The following is an 18,154-nucleotide window of genomic DNA, read 5'->3' as shown; positions in this document are numbered from 1 at the left end:
ATCCCATGGACAGAGGAACCTTGCAAGCTACAGTCCATAAGGTCAAAAAGAGCCGGGCACAACTGAGCGACTGAGCACACACACGCACACACACACACTGAGAAATTATAACTGGGAAGGAGTAGTATGTGGTAAATTCTTGGCTGAAGTACTACTATATCTCCTTATCTTTTACTTATATTCTTGATTTAATATTAGAGCTTAGGATATAAAATTTTTTTATAGTTTTCTGAGTAAGTGCTGACTTCTGTGTAAGACGTTTTGTATTTTAAAAATTGCTTTAAAATTGTGGAGTTTTAGAGCCAGTGGAGACCTAAGTGGTTTAATCCAATTTCTTCACTTACAGAGATTAAACAGTTCTGTTTCATAGAGATGAAGCGATCTAGTCTGTGGTTTTGCAGCTTGTCAGGCCAGATCTTAAACTGGAGCCCGCCGCTCCCAGCTGCTAGTTGAGTGTGCTCTCAGGGTGAGGGGCAGTAACTAAGTACACTCTGGGTTCTTCTGAAAGCTTTTATGTTTGTTTTTCAAACTATGAATATTAAAACTGTTAAATTCTTATTTTTTCAAACTATGAACATTAAAACTTAAATTCTCATTTCCTTTAATATATATACACACCTCCATATATGTTTTAAAATGAATTTGCATTTATGTTTATAAATCTCATGTTTTATTTAATTTTTATTTATAAGCATTATACATGTGTAAACATGGGTATTTCAAATCTTTCATAGGCAACGACACCTCCAAATCAAGGGCGACCTGATTCTCCTGTCTACGCTAACCTGCAAGAACTGAAGATATCCCAGTCGGCTCTTCCCCCGCTCCCCGGAAGCCCAGCAATTCAGATTAATGGAGAATGGGAAACTCATAAAGATAGTTCAGGGCGTTGTTATTACTATAACAGAGGTACACAGGAAAGAACTTGGAAACCCCCTCGTTGGACTCGAGATACGAACACAAGCAAAGGAGATTCCCAGAGTCCAGGGGATCAAGAGGTATGAGGAGCTAGGGGGTCAACCAGTGAGTTACGGAGCTTTTTCTCTTTTCGTTCCTCAGAGAAGTATATAGGTTTGCTTCTAACCTTTGAAATCTCTAAGATACTAAATCTTCTTTCCAAGTTTTATCATATTACTGCTTGTTGCTTCCTAGTGTGTAGATAGTAGACGGCAGCTAGCCCTGTGGCATGCTTACTTGTCTAGAGTTAACTGGGTTAATGTTGCCTATTGCCCTTGGTTTCCCTCACATGCTAGAAGATACTAATCCAGTCATTGTCATTGCCAAAGCAGTTACGATTTTTTAGAAAAAGAAGGGAAGAAAATATGTGATGTGATTTAGCCAAACAAAAACCCAGTTATTTGATGCTTTTCTTTATGATTTGATGGGACTGGCAAGATACTTCTCAGTTTTTGTTAGAGGTACAAGATCACTTTTTATGTCTGTGTAGGGGAAATAAGTATAATACAAGTCCTTTGCTACAGGCTGAACATCCTCTAAGTCTGACAGTTCACTCTAAAAACATTATTTCTTGATTGGCTGGTTGTTTTCTGTTTTTTTGGCCATGCCATGTAGCTTGTGGAATCTTAGTTCCCCTACCAGGGATCGAATCTGTGCGCCTGCAGTGGAAGTGTGGATCTTAACCACTGAACTACCAGGGAAGTCCCTAAAATCATCATTTTCTCTGACAAGTGTCCATTACCATTTCCCCAACCTTGGTTTCATAGACACACACACAGACACACATACTCAGTGCAACACACACACACACCCCTGGAGGGCGGTGCAACACACACACACACACACACACACACACCTACCCACCCATCCACACACACACACCCACCCCCCCATACACACACACACCCACCCACCCACCCCTCTACACACACACATACCCACACACACCCACACACACCCACACCCCCTCTATCCCCTGATCCCCCCGGGTTGGGACTGCAGATGTGCAGAGAAGCCTGGGTAGGATGGATGGCACGGAGTTACATCCCGCTGTATGGTAGACGGCAGCGCCTGCACACACACAGGACTACCTGCTCTTAGAGCAGCTGACTTGTACAGCAGAAACAGAACTCCAGCTAGGTAGGAGCTGGAGGAATCAGGCAACACATCCTGTGTAAGGCAGAGTCTAAGAGCTTTGTATAGTTAATAACCCCTCCTCTTGTCCTATTTTTCAGTTGGTTATTTATAGCTATGCTTTGGTGGTAGCTTGTATTAATACTTTCAGAGTTGAGGAATGAGGTAGAGGGTTAGTGAGAAATTGTTCATGCGTTACTATAATAAGAAAAGTGTTAGGGAAGTGATTTGAATTTGTGTGTCTAGAAAGATTTGAAAGTAAGTTGTCCTGCGTGTCCATAATAAAGTAAAGCCTTATCGTTTGGAAGAATTAGGGAAATGGCTAAATTATAGAATAAAGGGATTTAAAGTATACACGGAAACTTGAATAATAGCCTTTCGTAGGTTTCTGTTACGCTTCAGAGACTAGATGGGAGTGATCTGTAGATTGCAGTCTGAGCTCACACCTCTACTCTCTGCACATATTGTGTAAAAATAGATGTTTCCAGAGTGGCCAGGGCACACCTTCCAGTAACTTCTTGAGAAAGGTTGCATATGGAGGTAAAACAGACCGTGTGTGTGAAAATGTAGACACTGTATTCTCACATTTACTTGAGAGTTTGCCTGAGAGCAGAATTCTAGGTTGGAGATCATTTTTTCTCACAATTGCGAGGCATTTTGAACTTGACTTTATGGTGATCTTGGTCAACTGCATGTTGGATGTCTCCAGTGTTGGAACCATGAGGTCTTCCCTTTCAGACTGACCAGTCTGCAGAAGTCAGAACACTGGCCAGTAAGAGCTGCCCAGGGTGTTGGTAGCAGCATTTATTTCACACACAGCCCATTAGTCTCCCCTCTTTCTGTCTGGTACCCGTGTTCCAGTTGTGCCTGTTGTTTCCCAGCTCAGAATTTCTCTTGAGAGGGAATCAGTCCCTGTGCTTCTGCTGCAGGAACGGAGGGTGCACACTGGTGGCCCCGCATGAGAAGGGGATCCTGGCTATCTCAGTCCTCAGTTTAGTACCTCGGTTCCAGGAGGAACCCGAGCCATTTGAAGACGTTGCTGTGTAAACTTGGTGGATTTCATCTTTCCTCCTCAGTGCCACCCCAACCCCCACCCGTTTAGATTCTGCTTGCTTTGTGGATAATTTAGGTTTTTGTTCATCTGCTTCTCAGCCTCCAGAGTTCTATGGCTCTTGTGTCTTTCTGTGTTCTCCCTGTTCTTGGGGGTTCAGATCTTTTTGAGCTTATTTCAGTACTGTTACCTTATTGGGGTTCAAGTGGGAGCAAGCTTCTCTTTCATTCTAACTCACAAGCTTGTTATTTTAGTGGTTGCCCTAGAACAGTGGTTCTCACCTAGGGCAGTTTTGTCTGCAGGGAACATTAGGCAGTGTCTGGGGATGTTCTGAGTTGTTACAGCTCAGGAAGGGTTACCAGTGTCTCGTGGGTAGAGGCCAGAGAAACTATTGTGCATCCTGTGATTCACACGACAGCTCCCACCATGAGGAATAATCTGGCCCTGACTGTCTGTGCTGCTGCTGCTAAGAACGCTACCTTAGAAGCTGTAACCAGCGTATGTGTCAGCGTCTACAATTAATCAGCATCTGCTTGCTCCTTGAAACCCTCCAAGAACTCTTTAAGTGCTGTGGGGCTCTTTGTTGTTGTTTATTTCCATTTTCTAGTCCCCTTTGCCCCCCACGACTGTGGTACATTTGTTGTTTAGTGACTAATTCATGTCCAGCTCTTTGGTGATCCCATGGACAGTAGCCCACTAAGCTCCTCTGTCCATGGGTTTTTCTCTCGGCAAGAATACTGGAGTAGGTTGCCATTTCCTTCTTCAGGGGATCTTCCCAGCCCAGGGATTAAACCCATGCCTCCTGCTTGGCAGGTGGGTTCTTTACCACTGAGCCACCAGGGAATCCCCACTGTTGTACATGGGGGGCTTAAAATTAATCCTCATATTTACCACTTTCTTTTTGAGATTTCTTAGGCAGATTACATTATCTTGAATAATTTTTTTACTGCCTTAAGTACATATCCATACCTTTAAGTTTCCTTGGTGAGCCTCCATTAGTGATAGAGTCTTGGTTTTCATTTGCCTGGAAATTTATTTTTCATTATTTTTCAAGACTGTCTTTACTGGTACACATTTCTAAGGTGATTGTTTGCTTTTTGTTTTTTTCCCAGTTCCTTGAGACTTACTCTCATGTTTTCAGGCTTCTGTTATTAATATGCACAAATCAGTCTATAGGTCTCTTCTTGCAGGAGGCTTTGAGGACCTTGTGCCTGTAATTTCACTGTGATGTGATTAGGTGAAGTTATCTTTTTTTATTTCCTGCCCAGGCTTTGTTGGGAATCCCAAATTTAAGGAGTTTCTACCTTTGATTAGCTCTGGAAAATTCCTGTATATCTATATGCATTATCTATATACAGCTCCTGTCTCATTTTCTCTTTCCTCTCATTTTGGGACTTTGATTAGATAAATGTTTAATCTGCTTACTCCGTTAGTCCTGTTTCTGGATTTCCGTTATACTTAACATTTTATTGCTGTCCCTCTCCGTGCTTTGTCTTCAGTCATTTTCAAGTTAGGCTCCTGTTTGCTGTTTCTCTCTTCATCGTGTGTGTTTATGTGATATTAAACCAACCCTTGAACTTAAAAGAAGTGTTATTTTTCATTTGTTTGGGGGAGCTACCCATGTTACTAGTTTGAAAATTGTGAAACATACAGAAAAGTGGAAAGAATAGCACCTTGAGCCCCTGTATACTCGGCACCCTTCATCTGGTGTACAAGTTGTTACCACTTCACCACATTTGCCTGGTTTCTTTCTTCTTTACTGGACTGGGTCTTCGTTGCTTCACACGGGCTTTCTCTAGTTGCGGTGAGCAGGGGCTACTGTCTAGTTGCGGTGTGCAGGCTTCTCACTGCGGTGGCTTCTCTGCGGAGCTTGGACTCTAGGGCGCGTGGACTTCAAGAGTTGCACACATTTCTTTCTACCTCCTTTCACCCTTCTATCTCCACTAATTATTTTAATCTGAATCATTTGTCCAGACAATGTAATGTTTTATTCTCTAAGTATAAGGACTTTTTCCAGTAAAACAAATTGAAAACATTGAAAAATGCATTTATCACATCCAAGAAATTTAATATCTGAATATTATTTAATACAAAGTTAATATTCAGTGTTTCTCACTGGTTAGTTAATATCCTTTATGTTTTTTATTCCTGCAGTAAAGGATCCAGTGAATGATCGTATATTGCATTTATTTGTCATATTTTTCTTGGATCTTATTTTCTACTTTATTTTTGATAATTTCAGTATATAAAGGCTTTAAGAGTCTGAATATGCTGTTTTTCTGCTGACTCTCACTCATGCTGTTTGATTCATATCGTGTGTGTATGTTTTAATGTGAGATGATAGTTGTTGGAAATCATAGATAACAAATCTTAAATGCTGACTTTGAAAGTTTCCTTCTGAGAGGCTATCCTTGTGTTTCTCTCACGTGCCTGGGGAAACTAGTATCCTATGAACATTTGAAACTAAATTTTCAGTTTTAGTTTCCCTAGGCCACCTAGGTAGTAGTAATTTGAATGCATAAAGACTGGCTTGTTGGGTTCTCCTCTGATTTCCCCCAATTATTCCTGTGATTTTCCTAGTATGCAGTAGAGAGACAAGATTTGTTTCTGGTTTACCCTATAATCTGCAGGTATAATTCTTTGGGGTCCCCTGTCTTTATTGTGGGACTCCCTGCCTTACATTGTCCCGAGTCCTGTTCCCCAGCATGTCTGCATGGTCTTGAAAACTAATGTTTTAGCTCAAGGTTTGGCAAATGCCTTCTCAGAGAATGCTGCCTTTTTATTCTCCTTACCGATCTGGATTCATGCTTCCAGTTAGTTTTGTTCCTGAGTGTTTCTTAACCTCTTGCTCCTTGATGGTTTTGGAAAAAACTGTGATGTAATATGATGTGACATTTGTATATATTGCCAAAATGATCACAATAAACCTAGTTAGTATCTGTCACCATACATAGTTGCAGCATTTTTTTTTCTGGGAATGAGAACTTTTAAGATCTACTCTTTTATTAGCAAATTTCAAACGTGCAATGTTGTATTATTAACTCTGTAACCATGCTGTAGACTCCATCCTCAGGACTTAATTTGTTTTGTCACTAGGAGTGTGTACCTTCTGACCCTCTTCGCCCATTGCCCATGTCTCTGTCAACCACCAGTCTGTTCTCTGTGCCTGTGAGCTTGCTTGTTTGGTTTGTTTCCACATTCCACATGTGAGTGAGATTGCTGGGTATTTGTCTTTCTTCTGCAAGTTATTTCATTTAACATACTGGCCTCAAAATCTATCTGTGTTGTCCCAAATAACTAAATTTCTTTTTTTTTTTTAATGGCTGAATAATATTCTCCATATAGATTGCCTTTTATTCTGTTTCTAAAAGATTCTTATTGTACCTCTCTGATATTAGCTTATGTTTTAAGTGGTCTCAATTGGATTAAAATAATCCTGATTTTTCAGGATTCAGTTAGGTTTTCCATTTTTTTTAACCACTGCTATTACAGAACATGTACAGCTCACTCCATTCAAGACTTCTCTAAAGTTGTCTTTGTCAGTTTTTATGAACATGTTACTGACATTAGGATGTTTGTTACTTGTACACATCTGAGTGTTTCAGACCAAATACGATGGTAGAAAATTTGATCTATTGAGTAGATGTAATTGTAGAAACTGTTTTACCTGAATGTGACCCTGGAAGGGTCATTTGCAGAATTAGCCCAGTAAATATTACACTGAATTTCTTAATTTTTCGGTGTTATGTTTGAATTCATTCAATTTTTTTTCTTTTAAAGTATAGTTTTGAATAGTTTTTAACAAGCATTTGTGTTGAGTGAGTCAGGAAAACTTTATGATCAATTAGAAAATAAAATACAGAGTTACAGAGCTAGTGTCTTTTCCTCCCCTCTCCCATCCCACACACTTTAAAAAAATTAGCTCAAGATATATTTAGTAAGCACTTTCTATTGGGTGTTTGGCTAGGAACTTGCAATTAATAGGTGAAATGTTCAAGTATCTCAGTCTAATGAAGAGCCCTCACCTCCTACTTTGCTTACATATAAATGTGCGTACATACATTTGCTCTGTCCCCATCATTTTTTAACCTGATTTCAGTTGAAAGTAGCACAATGTAGAAGGTAGCATTTTTATCTCTCAGTCTGAAAACATTGTTTTTAGTTTCATTATAGTGAATATTTGTAGGCTTGCATTAATGCAACATAATAACTTATTAATTTCCCCTGCACCACTTACAATGTACCATTAAAAAGACTAAACAATTTGTTTTGAAAATTAAATACTTGAATATATTCAAGATCTTTTAGTACGTATAGCCAAATAAAGTCAATTGCTTAGATTTTCAACTGCTGTATATATATATTCAAAGAAGAACAATCCTTATGTTTCTGACTATTTGTAGCTTTTTTCATCAGAAGAAAACTACCACAGCATTTGTCACAGCCAGTCAGATAGTCAGTGTGGTTCTCCTCCAAGGGGTTGGTCAGAAGAGTTGGATGAACGTGGGCATACCTTATATACCAGTGACTATACTAATGAAAAGGTACATTCTTTTTTTCTCATCTAGTTTTCTTGGCAGATTCCTCTCATAAAATTGTTGTGTACTGAAGCTCTAGTAGTATTTTAAAAACTCATGAAAATATTTTCTTGTAATTCTGTAGTCCTGTCAGCTGACAGTCGGAAAACTCAGTGTAACTACTGATTCATGGTTTTAAACTGCTTCCAGTTATCATAATTTTTGTGGTGTCAACCTGTTTAAGACAGAATCTTTTTAAGAGTTAGACCCGTTGAGTGTCATTCTGTTTATGCCTCTTCAATAAACATATTTCTTTGTGTTTTTCTTGGCAAATAGTTTTTTGGGAATAGTTTTCTCAACATGTCATAATAATCCCCCTCACTTCCTACATTGCTATTTCTTTTATAACCAAGTTATGTAAAACAAAAACCATGAATCTAGTGCTTTATGATTAATTAATTAGTGTGAGAATACTTGCTGTAATTTTATGTGTTTATCATCAGAGAAGGTAATGGTTGGTTGTGCTAGTTTAAAAAATAAAAGCCTTGTGAATAAATGGAGATAGGTTTTTTCACTCCACATTGTTTCTTTAATTATTTAACACTAGAACACATGAAAACAATAATTTTCATTTATTTCACAATCAAGATCATATGTTTTAGTCTTTACTCCTTCATATTTCCGGTATTATATGAAGTTTTGTTGTTGGTGTTACTTAAATTGTATGAATAAGCTGTGTTGGCTATAGCAGGTAATTCTAAGGGTTTGTATGAAGTTTGGATTAAATCGTTTAGTAGTTTCATCCTTAAAGATTGAAGAAAAATTCCCTTTTGTTAATTTCTCAACCTGATTTCAGGGTTGTGTGTCCTTGTGTCCACATACATATATATGTTGTCCGTATATGTATCTTTGTATCTTTATGTTATCCATTTCTTGTTGTGTTGTTAAGTGGTGCTTGGATCACTAGCTTGACACTGGATGAAAGAGAGAAAATAAATTTGCATTTAATATTTAGTTACTTATTTTTATTGAACTTAAAATGCAAGTCTGTTAGTATAAGTTTGTTATATTTCTTTTGGAATGTTTTTGAGCAAATAGAATAAAATTCATAAGAATATCATCTAATACCTATGATTTTATAAGCTTAAGCTCAACTTTGTGTTTAAAATATAACACCTGTTTTGTTTTTATAGTGGCTCAAGCATGTTGACGATCAAGGTAGACAGTATTACTACAGTGCAGATGGATCTCGGTCAGAATGGGAGTTGCCAAAGGTAATAAACCTTAACTCTGAGTTTCTGTGTAAAAATAGCGGATGAAGTAATACCTGAGAATGGTTACAACAGGTTTATTTTAAAATTTTTATTCAGCGCTTAAAAAGCAGCAAGACTAGTTTTTCCATAATTCATTGAGAAGCTGTTGCTTTAATTATTCTGTGACATACATTTATAGCTATATAATATTGATAATCCCTATTTAAAAGTTTTTTGACTCAGTTTTCAGTGTTCCTGGATCTAAGATCCCCTTTAAGTGGCAGTAATGCAAAGAGTTCTCTTAAATTTGTTGAGTTTTCTGCAGGAAGTTGGTGTTAAACTTATTTAAAAGAAAAGCAACTCAGTATTCAAGTTTATTCTTGTATGTAGATGTGTATTATAGTTGAGTCAATCATTAGCAGCATGTAGTAATGAGACCTTCCAGGGTCTCACTGGCTTTCTAAAGATAAATGCTCCAGGGCTGAGTTTATCTAAAGCAGTAGGTTTCAAAATGGTTGTGTACTTACCACTGTTAGTATTAAGATATAAATATATATAAATATTAATGATATCTGAGCAACCATTTACATTTTAATTGGTACCTTATTTTAACATTTTAGAAAACACCTATGAGTAGCAGATGTATCTGTAGTGTCAATTATCAGATAGACATTAGTTTCTAAATAAATTTTTCTTTTTCCCAAAGTAAGTCAATTTAAAGAAAAATATTAGTAGTTTAGAGATACATGGATATATAAAAAAATCATTAAAAAATATAGTGCAATGGGTAGAATAAACTATAGTCAGAGGGACAGGAAGATAACAAATATTAAAATATGGTTAAAGGAGATGGAACATGGGTGGAAAGTTTCCTGTATGCACAAATGAGGAATTCTCGAAGAAGAAAATGGAAGAAGTGGTAGATAAAAAGTATTTTGGAAATATAATTTCTTGGAATTTTCTGAAACTAAAGGAAAGCATCAGTCTTCAACTGGAGCCTTCAATACTGACAGAACACAGAAAAGTAAATACACCTATTGACAAATTTTACTGAGTCCGTGAAACTTCAGTAGAGGGAGACAGTCTTAATAGCCATCAAAGGGTAAAAAGCAAGATTACCTGTGGTGGCAGTTTGTATCACTTGACCCACTCCTCACCCACTGCCGTATCAGTGCTTTTTGCTGTGTACCTTTGTAGTGACCTCTTGCTGTGAATGGGGGCGTATTGTCCTGCTGTTACCATGACTGAATATAGTCTAGACATGTGACTTGCTTCCACTGATGGGATGTGAGCAAATGTGTCATAAACATGGTATTGAAAAGGGCTTGTACACCAGGGCTTGCTTTTCCACCTCTGCCTCTGCTGTGAGAGGAATATAGGGTCCTAGGTAGAGTAAATAAATACATTTTAGGAAAATGAACAGGCTCAGAGATCTGTGGGACCATACAGAAGACCTAACATTCATTTCATGAGAATTCCAGAAGGAGTGAAGAAAGAGTGTGAGGCTGAAAAATATTTTCAGAAACAATGTTTGAAAACATCTCAGATTTGATAAAAGACAAACCACCAGATTCACGAAGCTGAGTAAATACCAAACAGTATGGACTCGAAGAAACCCACATCCAGACACACTGTAATCAGATTTCTGAAAACTAAGGACTTCGTCTTCCCCCCCGCTCCAAGAAATATCGTGAAAGCAACTCAGTGAAACCACACAGTACTTTGTGGGGGTAATAATGATTTGAATAACAGAGGATGTCTTATTAGAACCCATGAAGCCAGAAGGAAGTGGTGCAACATTTTACAAATGTGGAAAGAAAAAAATTCATGATTTCATGATTGTATATCCAGCAAAAATATCCTTCAGGCATGAAAGTAAAATAAAGACATTTTCAGATTAAAGTAAACCCAGAGATTTATTACCAACAGTCTTGTTCTCAAAGAATTGCTATCAGAAATCCTTAAAACGGAAGAGAAATGATAAATGAAGAAAACTTGGGACGTTAAAAATGAACAGAGTATAATGGGAAGGCTGAATATCTGAAGACACATTTGTCTTGCATTTTAAAGGGATATAAGAAGACATTACGTGAACTGTGAACTTCCTGATGTTCAAGCTGGTTTTAGAAAAGGCAGAGGAACCACAGATCAAACTGCCAGCATCTGCTGGATCATGGAAAAAGCAAGAGAGTTCCAGAAAAACATCTATTTCTCCTTTATTGACTATGCCAAAGCCTTTGACTGTGTGGATCACAATAAACTGTGGAAAATTCTGAAAGAGATGGGAATACCAGACCACCTGACCTGCCTCTTGAGAAATCTATATGCAGGTCAGGAAGCAACAGTTAGAACTGGACATGGACCAACAGACTGGTTCCAAATAGGAAAAGGAGTACATCAAGGCTGTATATTGTCACCCTGCTTATTTAACTTCTATGCAGAGTACATCATGAGAAACGCTGGACTGGAAGAAGCACAAGCTGGAATCAAGATTGCCGGGAGAAGTATCAATAACCTAAGATATGCAGATGACACCACCCTTATGGCAGAAAGTGAAGAGGAGCTAAAAAGCCTCTTGATGAAAGTGAAAGAGGAGAGTGAAAAAGTTGGCTTAAAACTCAACATTCAGAAAATGAAGATCATGCATCTGGTCCCATCACTTCATGGGAAATAGATGGGGAAACAGTGGAAACAGTGTCAGACTTTATTTTTGGGGGCTCCAAGATCACTGCAGATGGTGACTGCAGCCATGAAATTAAAAGACGCTTACTCCTTGGAAGGAAAGTTATGACCAACCTAGATAGCATATTCCAAAGCAGAGACATTACTTTGCCAACAAAGGTCTGTCTAGTCAAGGCTGTGGTTTTTCCTGTGGTCATTTATGGATGTGAGAGTTGGACTGTGAAGAAGGCTGAGTGCTGAAGAATTGATGTTTTTGACCTGTGGTGTTGGAGAAGACGCTTGAGAGTCCCTTGGACTGCAAGGAGATCCAACCAGTCCATTCTGAAGGAGATCAGCCCTGGGATTTCTTTGGAAGGAATGATGCGAAAGCTGACACTCAAGTACTTTGGCCACCTCATGTGAATTGTTGACTCATTGGAAAAGACTCTGATGCTGGGAGGGATTGAGGGCAGGAGGAGAAGGGGACAAACAGAGGATGAGATGGCTGGTTGGCATCCCTGACTCAATGGACGAGAGTCTGAGTGAACTCCGGGAGTTGGTGATGGACAGGGAGGCCTGGCGTGCTGCGATTCATGGTGTCGCAAAGAGGCGGACACGACTGAGCAACTGAACTGAACTGAAGAAGATATTCTATGCAAATAGAAATCAAAAGAAAGCTGCAATAGCAATATTCATATCAGACAAAATAGGCTTTAAAATAAAGATAGTTATAAGAGACCGTGGACGCTGCATAAAGATCAAACGATCAATCCAAGAAAAAGATATAACAATTGTAAATATATACATACGCAACATAGGAATATTTCAATATATAAGGCAAATGTGAACAGCCATAAAAGGAGAAATCAACAGTAACATAACAGTAGTGGGGGACTTTAACACCCCACTTTGATCAATGGAGAGATCATCCAGACAGAAAATGAATAAGAAAACATAGGCTTTAAATGACACCCAAGGCTGGATGGGCTTAATTGATATTTATAGAGCATTCCATCCAAAAGCAGCAGAGTACACATTCTCAAATGCACGTAGAGCATTCTCCAGGATTGATCACATGCTGGGCCACAAAGTGTGCCTCAGTAAATTCAAGAAAATTGAAATCATGTCAGGCAACTTTTCCAGTCACACTGCTTTGAGATTAGGAATCTAACTGCAAGGAAAAAAACTGTAAAAAACACAAACACGTGGAGATTAAACTATATGCTACTAGACAACCAATTGATCACTTAGGAAATCAAAGAGGAAATCAAAAAAATTATGTTTGACCTTTAAAAAAATTAGAACATTTCTAAGGTGGAGATGGTATCTAGGACAACTGTATTGTGAAGAGGGGAGAGTAGTGTGACATAATTGTTGGTAAGGTTTCTACATTTCACTTGAAATAGTAAAATTCTGATATTGGTAGATTGGGAGGAATTAAATACATAATTTGTAATACCTAGAGTAAGCACTAAAAAACTGTAATGCAAAATAGACTTAAAGAGCTATAGATTAAATTATATTAGTAAAAACTCAGGATAGTCCATAGGAAGACAGGAAAGGAGAAACAGGCATGATAAACAGAATATAAAACAAAGCAACAGACTTAAATCCTAACATATAAATAAATTACATTAAATGTAAATGGTTTAAACAGAGCTATTGAATATTTCTGGAAATGATAAAAACCATGACCCAATTATATGTTTCTACAAAAAGATCACTTCAAATGTAATGATATATTACATCATGCTGAAGATTACTTATCATATAGTTTATAGTAAGTCTCATACTTCATGGTGCCATTGCAGAAGCTTTGCCATTAGAATTAGGTCTTAGACTATAACTTTCCTGTCAGTGCTTCTATTCAACAATTAAAAAAAAACAAAGAAGAATTAAGAGACGCAGTTGTTCCTTTTATTATTAGAAAATCAGGAGATTTGCCAAACTTAGAACTGTTACTAGTTCAGCAAGTTTGCTGGATATAAAATCAACCTAAAAACTACCCAATTCTCTAGTAAAAAGTTAATTTGAAAATATGATAGGAATAAAGTTCTTTTTTATATTAGCAGCAGCAACAACGCCAAGAAGAATCCTAAGATTATACCTATAGAAAGTTTGTAAGATCTTAAGAAAATTTCAGAGCAGAATTGAGGGACATAAAAGATGACCTGAAATGATGCGATATACCATTATGATCTTGGGTTGGGATGCTTAACATTGTAACAGTGTCCCCATTGATCTGTAAATTCACTGCATTTCCATTTACTATTCCTGTCTCTACCTTTTTTGTTTTTTGAATTGATGCTAAATTTTACTTGCAAGCAAAAGTCTATGAAGAACCAAAATATTCCTGAGTAGGGAGAATGTCTACTCAAGAATAGGAGAGGGGTGGGGTCCCTGCTTTAGTGATTAAGTTGTAGGCACATGTGCAGAGAAATAGACCAGCAGAATAGAATAGAAACCTCAGATGTAGCATCACAAATCCCTGGGTAAAGCATGGACTGTACAATAAATATTTCGAAGATTATTGGTTATTCCCAGGGGGGAAAATGAAATAAACATAGATCTTGACTTCTCACCTAATGATTAATTCCAGGTAGATGACAGTTGTAAATGTAATAAGCAAAACTTTAAAGGCTATAGAATGCTGGATCAGAGAATGTCTTTGACTTCAGAGTAGGAAGCATTTCTTCAATAAGACTGTGTAAGGAAAAACTATAAAGGAAAAGATGGACAGATGTGACTACCTACAATCCAGCAGCAGAACACCTTTTAATATTAAAGATACCATACACAAAGGGGAAGAGATGAGCTTTGGGCTCAGAAAAGCTACATTCAATTTGCAAAGCTTACAAAGGCTTAGAAACCAAAATGTATAAAGAACTTGCTGGTTCTTTATGTACACACTAGTGAGAGAGAGAACCTAATTGAAGGTAGGCAAAATACATGACTGTCAGGGTAGTGTGTAATTTCCTTGGTTCTGTCTCGTCACAACAAAAATTTGAAGCGACGGACGTTAAAGCCCTAGGTGTGTCACAGTTCTCAGACAGTGTTACAGCTCCGTGTTACAGCTCAGTTTTATTTGGAAAATACATCCTCCAGGCATGAGGGCATGCTGACCCAAAAGCCGCGAAGTAGAGGGGGAGAGAGAGAGAAAGAGAGACAGTGCGCGCGGGAGAGAGACCCCGGGCCCTCTGGCTCCTCTTTTTATGTGTTTTTCCTCCCCCTGGGCCTGCCCTATGTAACTTGGGCTAGTCAGGAGTGCTGTTTGTTCTACCTGAGGTCCTCACTGTGGTCCTCAGACCTTCCTTTGTTCTATTTTCGTGGGCTTTTCTCTTCCTTGTCTTTTAGCCACCACCATTCTGGACTCCTTTTTCCTATTCTAACCACCTAACATGACTAAGCCATATGGAGGAAAGGAAATTCATGAAATAAGTATTTGAAAAGAATTTCCACGTCACCAGGAGAATGAAAGCAATGAAGTAACATTATACATAAGTATATACATTTATTTTCTATACACAAATGCATATAAATTGAACAGTACCAAGTAAGGCAGTGGAGAGTATTATATTCTGCTGGTGGAGTGCTGTCAGTACCCCACCGTTCAGAAGGTTAAATTGTGCTGTCTGTGAAACTGCTAGGTGGCGTTTCACTGGGCTCCAGAGAGCTCTGGTCCTTTGTATCTCAGCACAAAAAGAATTCAGCAAGAGGCAAAGTAGTGGATAAGATGTGACTATTAGAGTAAGACACTTGTGGGGCTTACAAGTGGGTGGGTGAGAGAGTGACAAATGCTGAGAACTTACTGGGTTGCAGTTTTATAATCAAAGGAAAAGTAGGGAAGGGCAAAAGACCATCTGTCTCATTCTTGAGTAGACATCATGCTTTCATCATCAGCTCCTCCTCCAGATGGGGCAGGGGAGTTTTGTCCCTGCCTGGTCAAGCCAGGGCTGTCATGCTGCTATGGAAAAATTACTTCAGGTCTCAGTACAATGAGGGTCTTTCACTTTGGAGTGTCACCTTTCCATAAATCACTCTTTTCTTTATGCAGGCAGAGAGCATGTCCTAGGTATCGTTAACTTAGTTCACTAGGCAGGATGTGGGTCTCATGCCAGCATTGTTTTATTGTTTGGGGGCATGTCTCAGGCTTCGGTTGCATGGGTTTTGCCGCTAAGCAAGCCTGCTTGGTTTTGTGGTTAAGCAAGCCTGCTTTCTTCAGTGATCATTAACGTATTGTGGTCTTCCAGAGCCCCCTAAAGTTCCTCTCTATCTACACTCCTCAAATGGTATTTCTGAGCTATTTGATTATCCTACTCTACCCCTATCATCCACATACAAGGTAGTGTTATGAGGAAGTGAAGTATAAATGAATTTGAGCTGCAAACTCACCAACATGGATTTAGTTTTTTGTTGTTGTTGTTTTTTAATAAAAAGATTATTGAGTGAAAAACCAAATGGAAGATTGATATGTGTGATATGATTCCATTTATATAAAATTTAAAAGCCCACAAATAATACGTAGTTATGCTGCTGCTAAGTCACTTCAGTCGTGTCTGACTCTGTGTGACCCCATAGACGGCAGCCCACCAGGCTCCCCCGTCCCTGGGATTCTCCAGGCAAGAATACTGGAGTGGGTTGCCATTTCCTTCTGCAGGGGATCTTCCAGACCCCGGCATCGATCCAAGGTGTCCGGCGTTGCAAGGCAGATTCTTTACTTTCTGAGCCACCAGGGAAGCCCTTGCTGGGGAGGGGAAGAGGAACGGAATCTAAAAAATGTGCTCAGGGTACCCTCATATTTTATTTCTCTATTAATCAGAAAGTTACCTGTCTTAGTTATGTTGGAGCTCAGTGGTGGGTTTTTACTATAGTTGCTATTCTCTTGTATGTTTGAAATTATTCAAATAAAAATGCAATTAAAATTCTTAAAAGAGGTGTTTTTTAAGATTTTTTAAATGTAAAGTTTTAGTCATCTTGTTCAACTAGATGTGTTTGTGTGTGTATTTTAACTGTGGTGTCGTCTTACTTTTCTTTTCTAAAATTACGTGACACTTTATTTTTGTCTTCTGTCTACATTAGATTTTATATCACATTTTATTTATGCTTTATTTGCTTTTATGAACATACGATTGCCTAGTAAAACTGTCAACACCTTTAAAATGGTGATTATTACCCAGTTTAATTTTACATTGTTTTTGTTGCCCTGCTAAAAGGATTTCTAAACAGTTGTGGTAATTATAAAGTTCAAAAGCTAGGGTAGATATCCATTAAAGTTCATACACAAGCTACACACAACTGCACATTTTAATTGTTCCTAACAATGATTGTATTGAAGTGATAATACAACTCTACTTAATAACTGGGTTTCTGCACTTAAATTTATTTCACAGAATTTTTTGGGGGGAAGCCTTTAATCTTCATCTTTGTTCATTCTATAAATGATCCTTTTGTGAACTTGTGTAACAGATTTTAAGATTGCTGTTTGTTAGGCAACAGTGAGTGAAAAACATATACCCATGTGACTGCCTGGCTTTGGCAAATTCTGATGTGAAAAATGAAGTAACAGCTTTGGGAAATAGTTTGGAGGGCCTGCATGGACTCATTTTGGAAAGGGAAGAAATGACATACTGTGGAGAAAGATGTTGGAAGGTTTTTTTAAAATAATAAAAACAGTATAAATTATGTATTATTGAAATTTAATAAGATAAAATAATTTAATTTCACTGAAATTACAAAGAGTCATTAAAATTTAAGATTTACTGGGGTTTTTTGAGAAGTAGGTATTAGGAATACTTTGGTGTCAGGAGAGGAATGTATCCCTTAAAAATAGATGAATTTTCTTTTGTCATTTTATTATAATTTATTATTTATAATATATTAAAACTGCCTGTATGAAACAGCATAACTCTTAAACCTCACATTTCTCAAATGTTTATGCCTGGTGGTCTACTTGACATTTCAAACATTGCAAGACTTAGAATCTTATTAATAATGTGTTCTTAATTTTATATGTAGTTTTTTATTGGCAGTTACTACTTATCCTTTGTGAGGAGGGCATGACGACCCACTGCAGTGGGGAATCCCCGTGGACAGAGGAGCCTGGTGGGCTACAGTCCATGGGGTCGAAAAGTGTGGGACGTAACTGAGCGACTAAGCACAGCACTTATCCTTTGTACACAACTGATATATTCACGATTGGTGTCTGGCACTAGTACGGTCACTACTGTTTGACTTGGTTGCATTTTACCACTTCAGAGAAATAAATAGTAGTGTACTTGGCCTATAAATGGAAAGTAAAAGTAAAAACAAAAAGCCCTTTAAAATGTGAGTATACTATTGTGTGGAGAAGGCAATGGCACCCCACTCCAGTACTCTTGCCTGGAAAATCCCATGGATGGAGGAGCCTGGTGGGCTGCAGTCCATGGGGTCGCTAAGAGTCAGACACAACTGAGCGACTTCACTTTGACTTTTCACTTTCATGCATTGGAGAAGGAAATGGCAACCCACTCCAGTGTTATTACCTGGAGAATCCCAGGGACGGGGGACCCTGGTGGGCTTCTGTCTATGGGGTCGCACAGAGT

The 18,154-nt window shown here is 38.2% G+C and overlaps 1 protein-coding gene across 16 annotated transcripts in view; it reads left to right on the top strand.

Annotated features, from left to right (window-relative positions):
• Positions 1 to 18,154, top strand: part of ARHGAP12 (Rho GTPase activating protein 12) — a 118,219-nt gene that overhangs the window by 59,822 nt on the left and 40,243 nt on the right. For 11 of the 16 annotated variants that reach the window (XM_027559796.1, XM_027559790.1, XM_027559792.1 and 8 more), the window contains 3 exons: positions 735 to 998; positions 7,546 to 7,686; positions 8,853 to 8,933. In XM_027559796.1, coding sequence (XP_027415597.1) covers positions 735 to 998; positions 7,546 to 7,686; positions 8,853 to 8,933 — 486 coding nt within the window. The remainder of the gene's footprint in view (positions 1 to 734; positions 999 to 7,545; positions 7,687 to 8,852; positions 8,934 to 18,154) is intronic. The other 5 variants (XM_027559803.1, XM_027559804.1, XM_027559805.1 and 2 more) reach the window with 1 other exon arrangement.

This window comes from Bos indicus x Bos taurus, chromosome 13 (assembly GCF_003369695.1).
Source record: "Bos indicus x Bos taurus breed Angus x Brahman F1 hybrid chromosome 13, Bos_hybrid_MaternalHap_v2.0, whole genome shotgun sequence".
NCBI lineage: Eukaryota > Metazoa > Chordata > Mammalia > Artiodactyla > Bovidae > Bos > Bos indicus x Bos taurus.
Note: the sequence above shows the minus strand (reverse complement) of the source record. Positions and strands in the feature narration are given on the sequence as shown.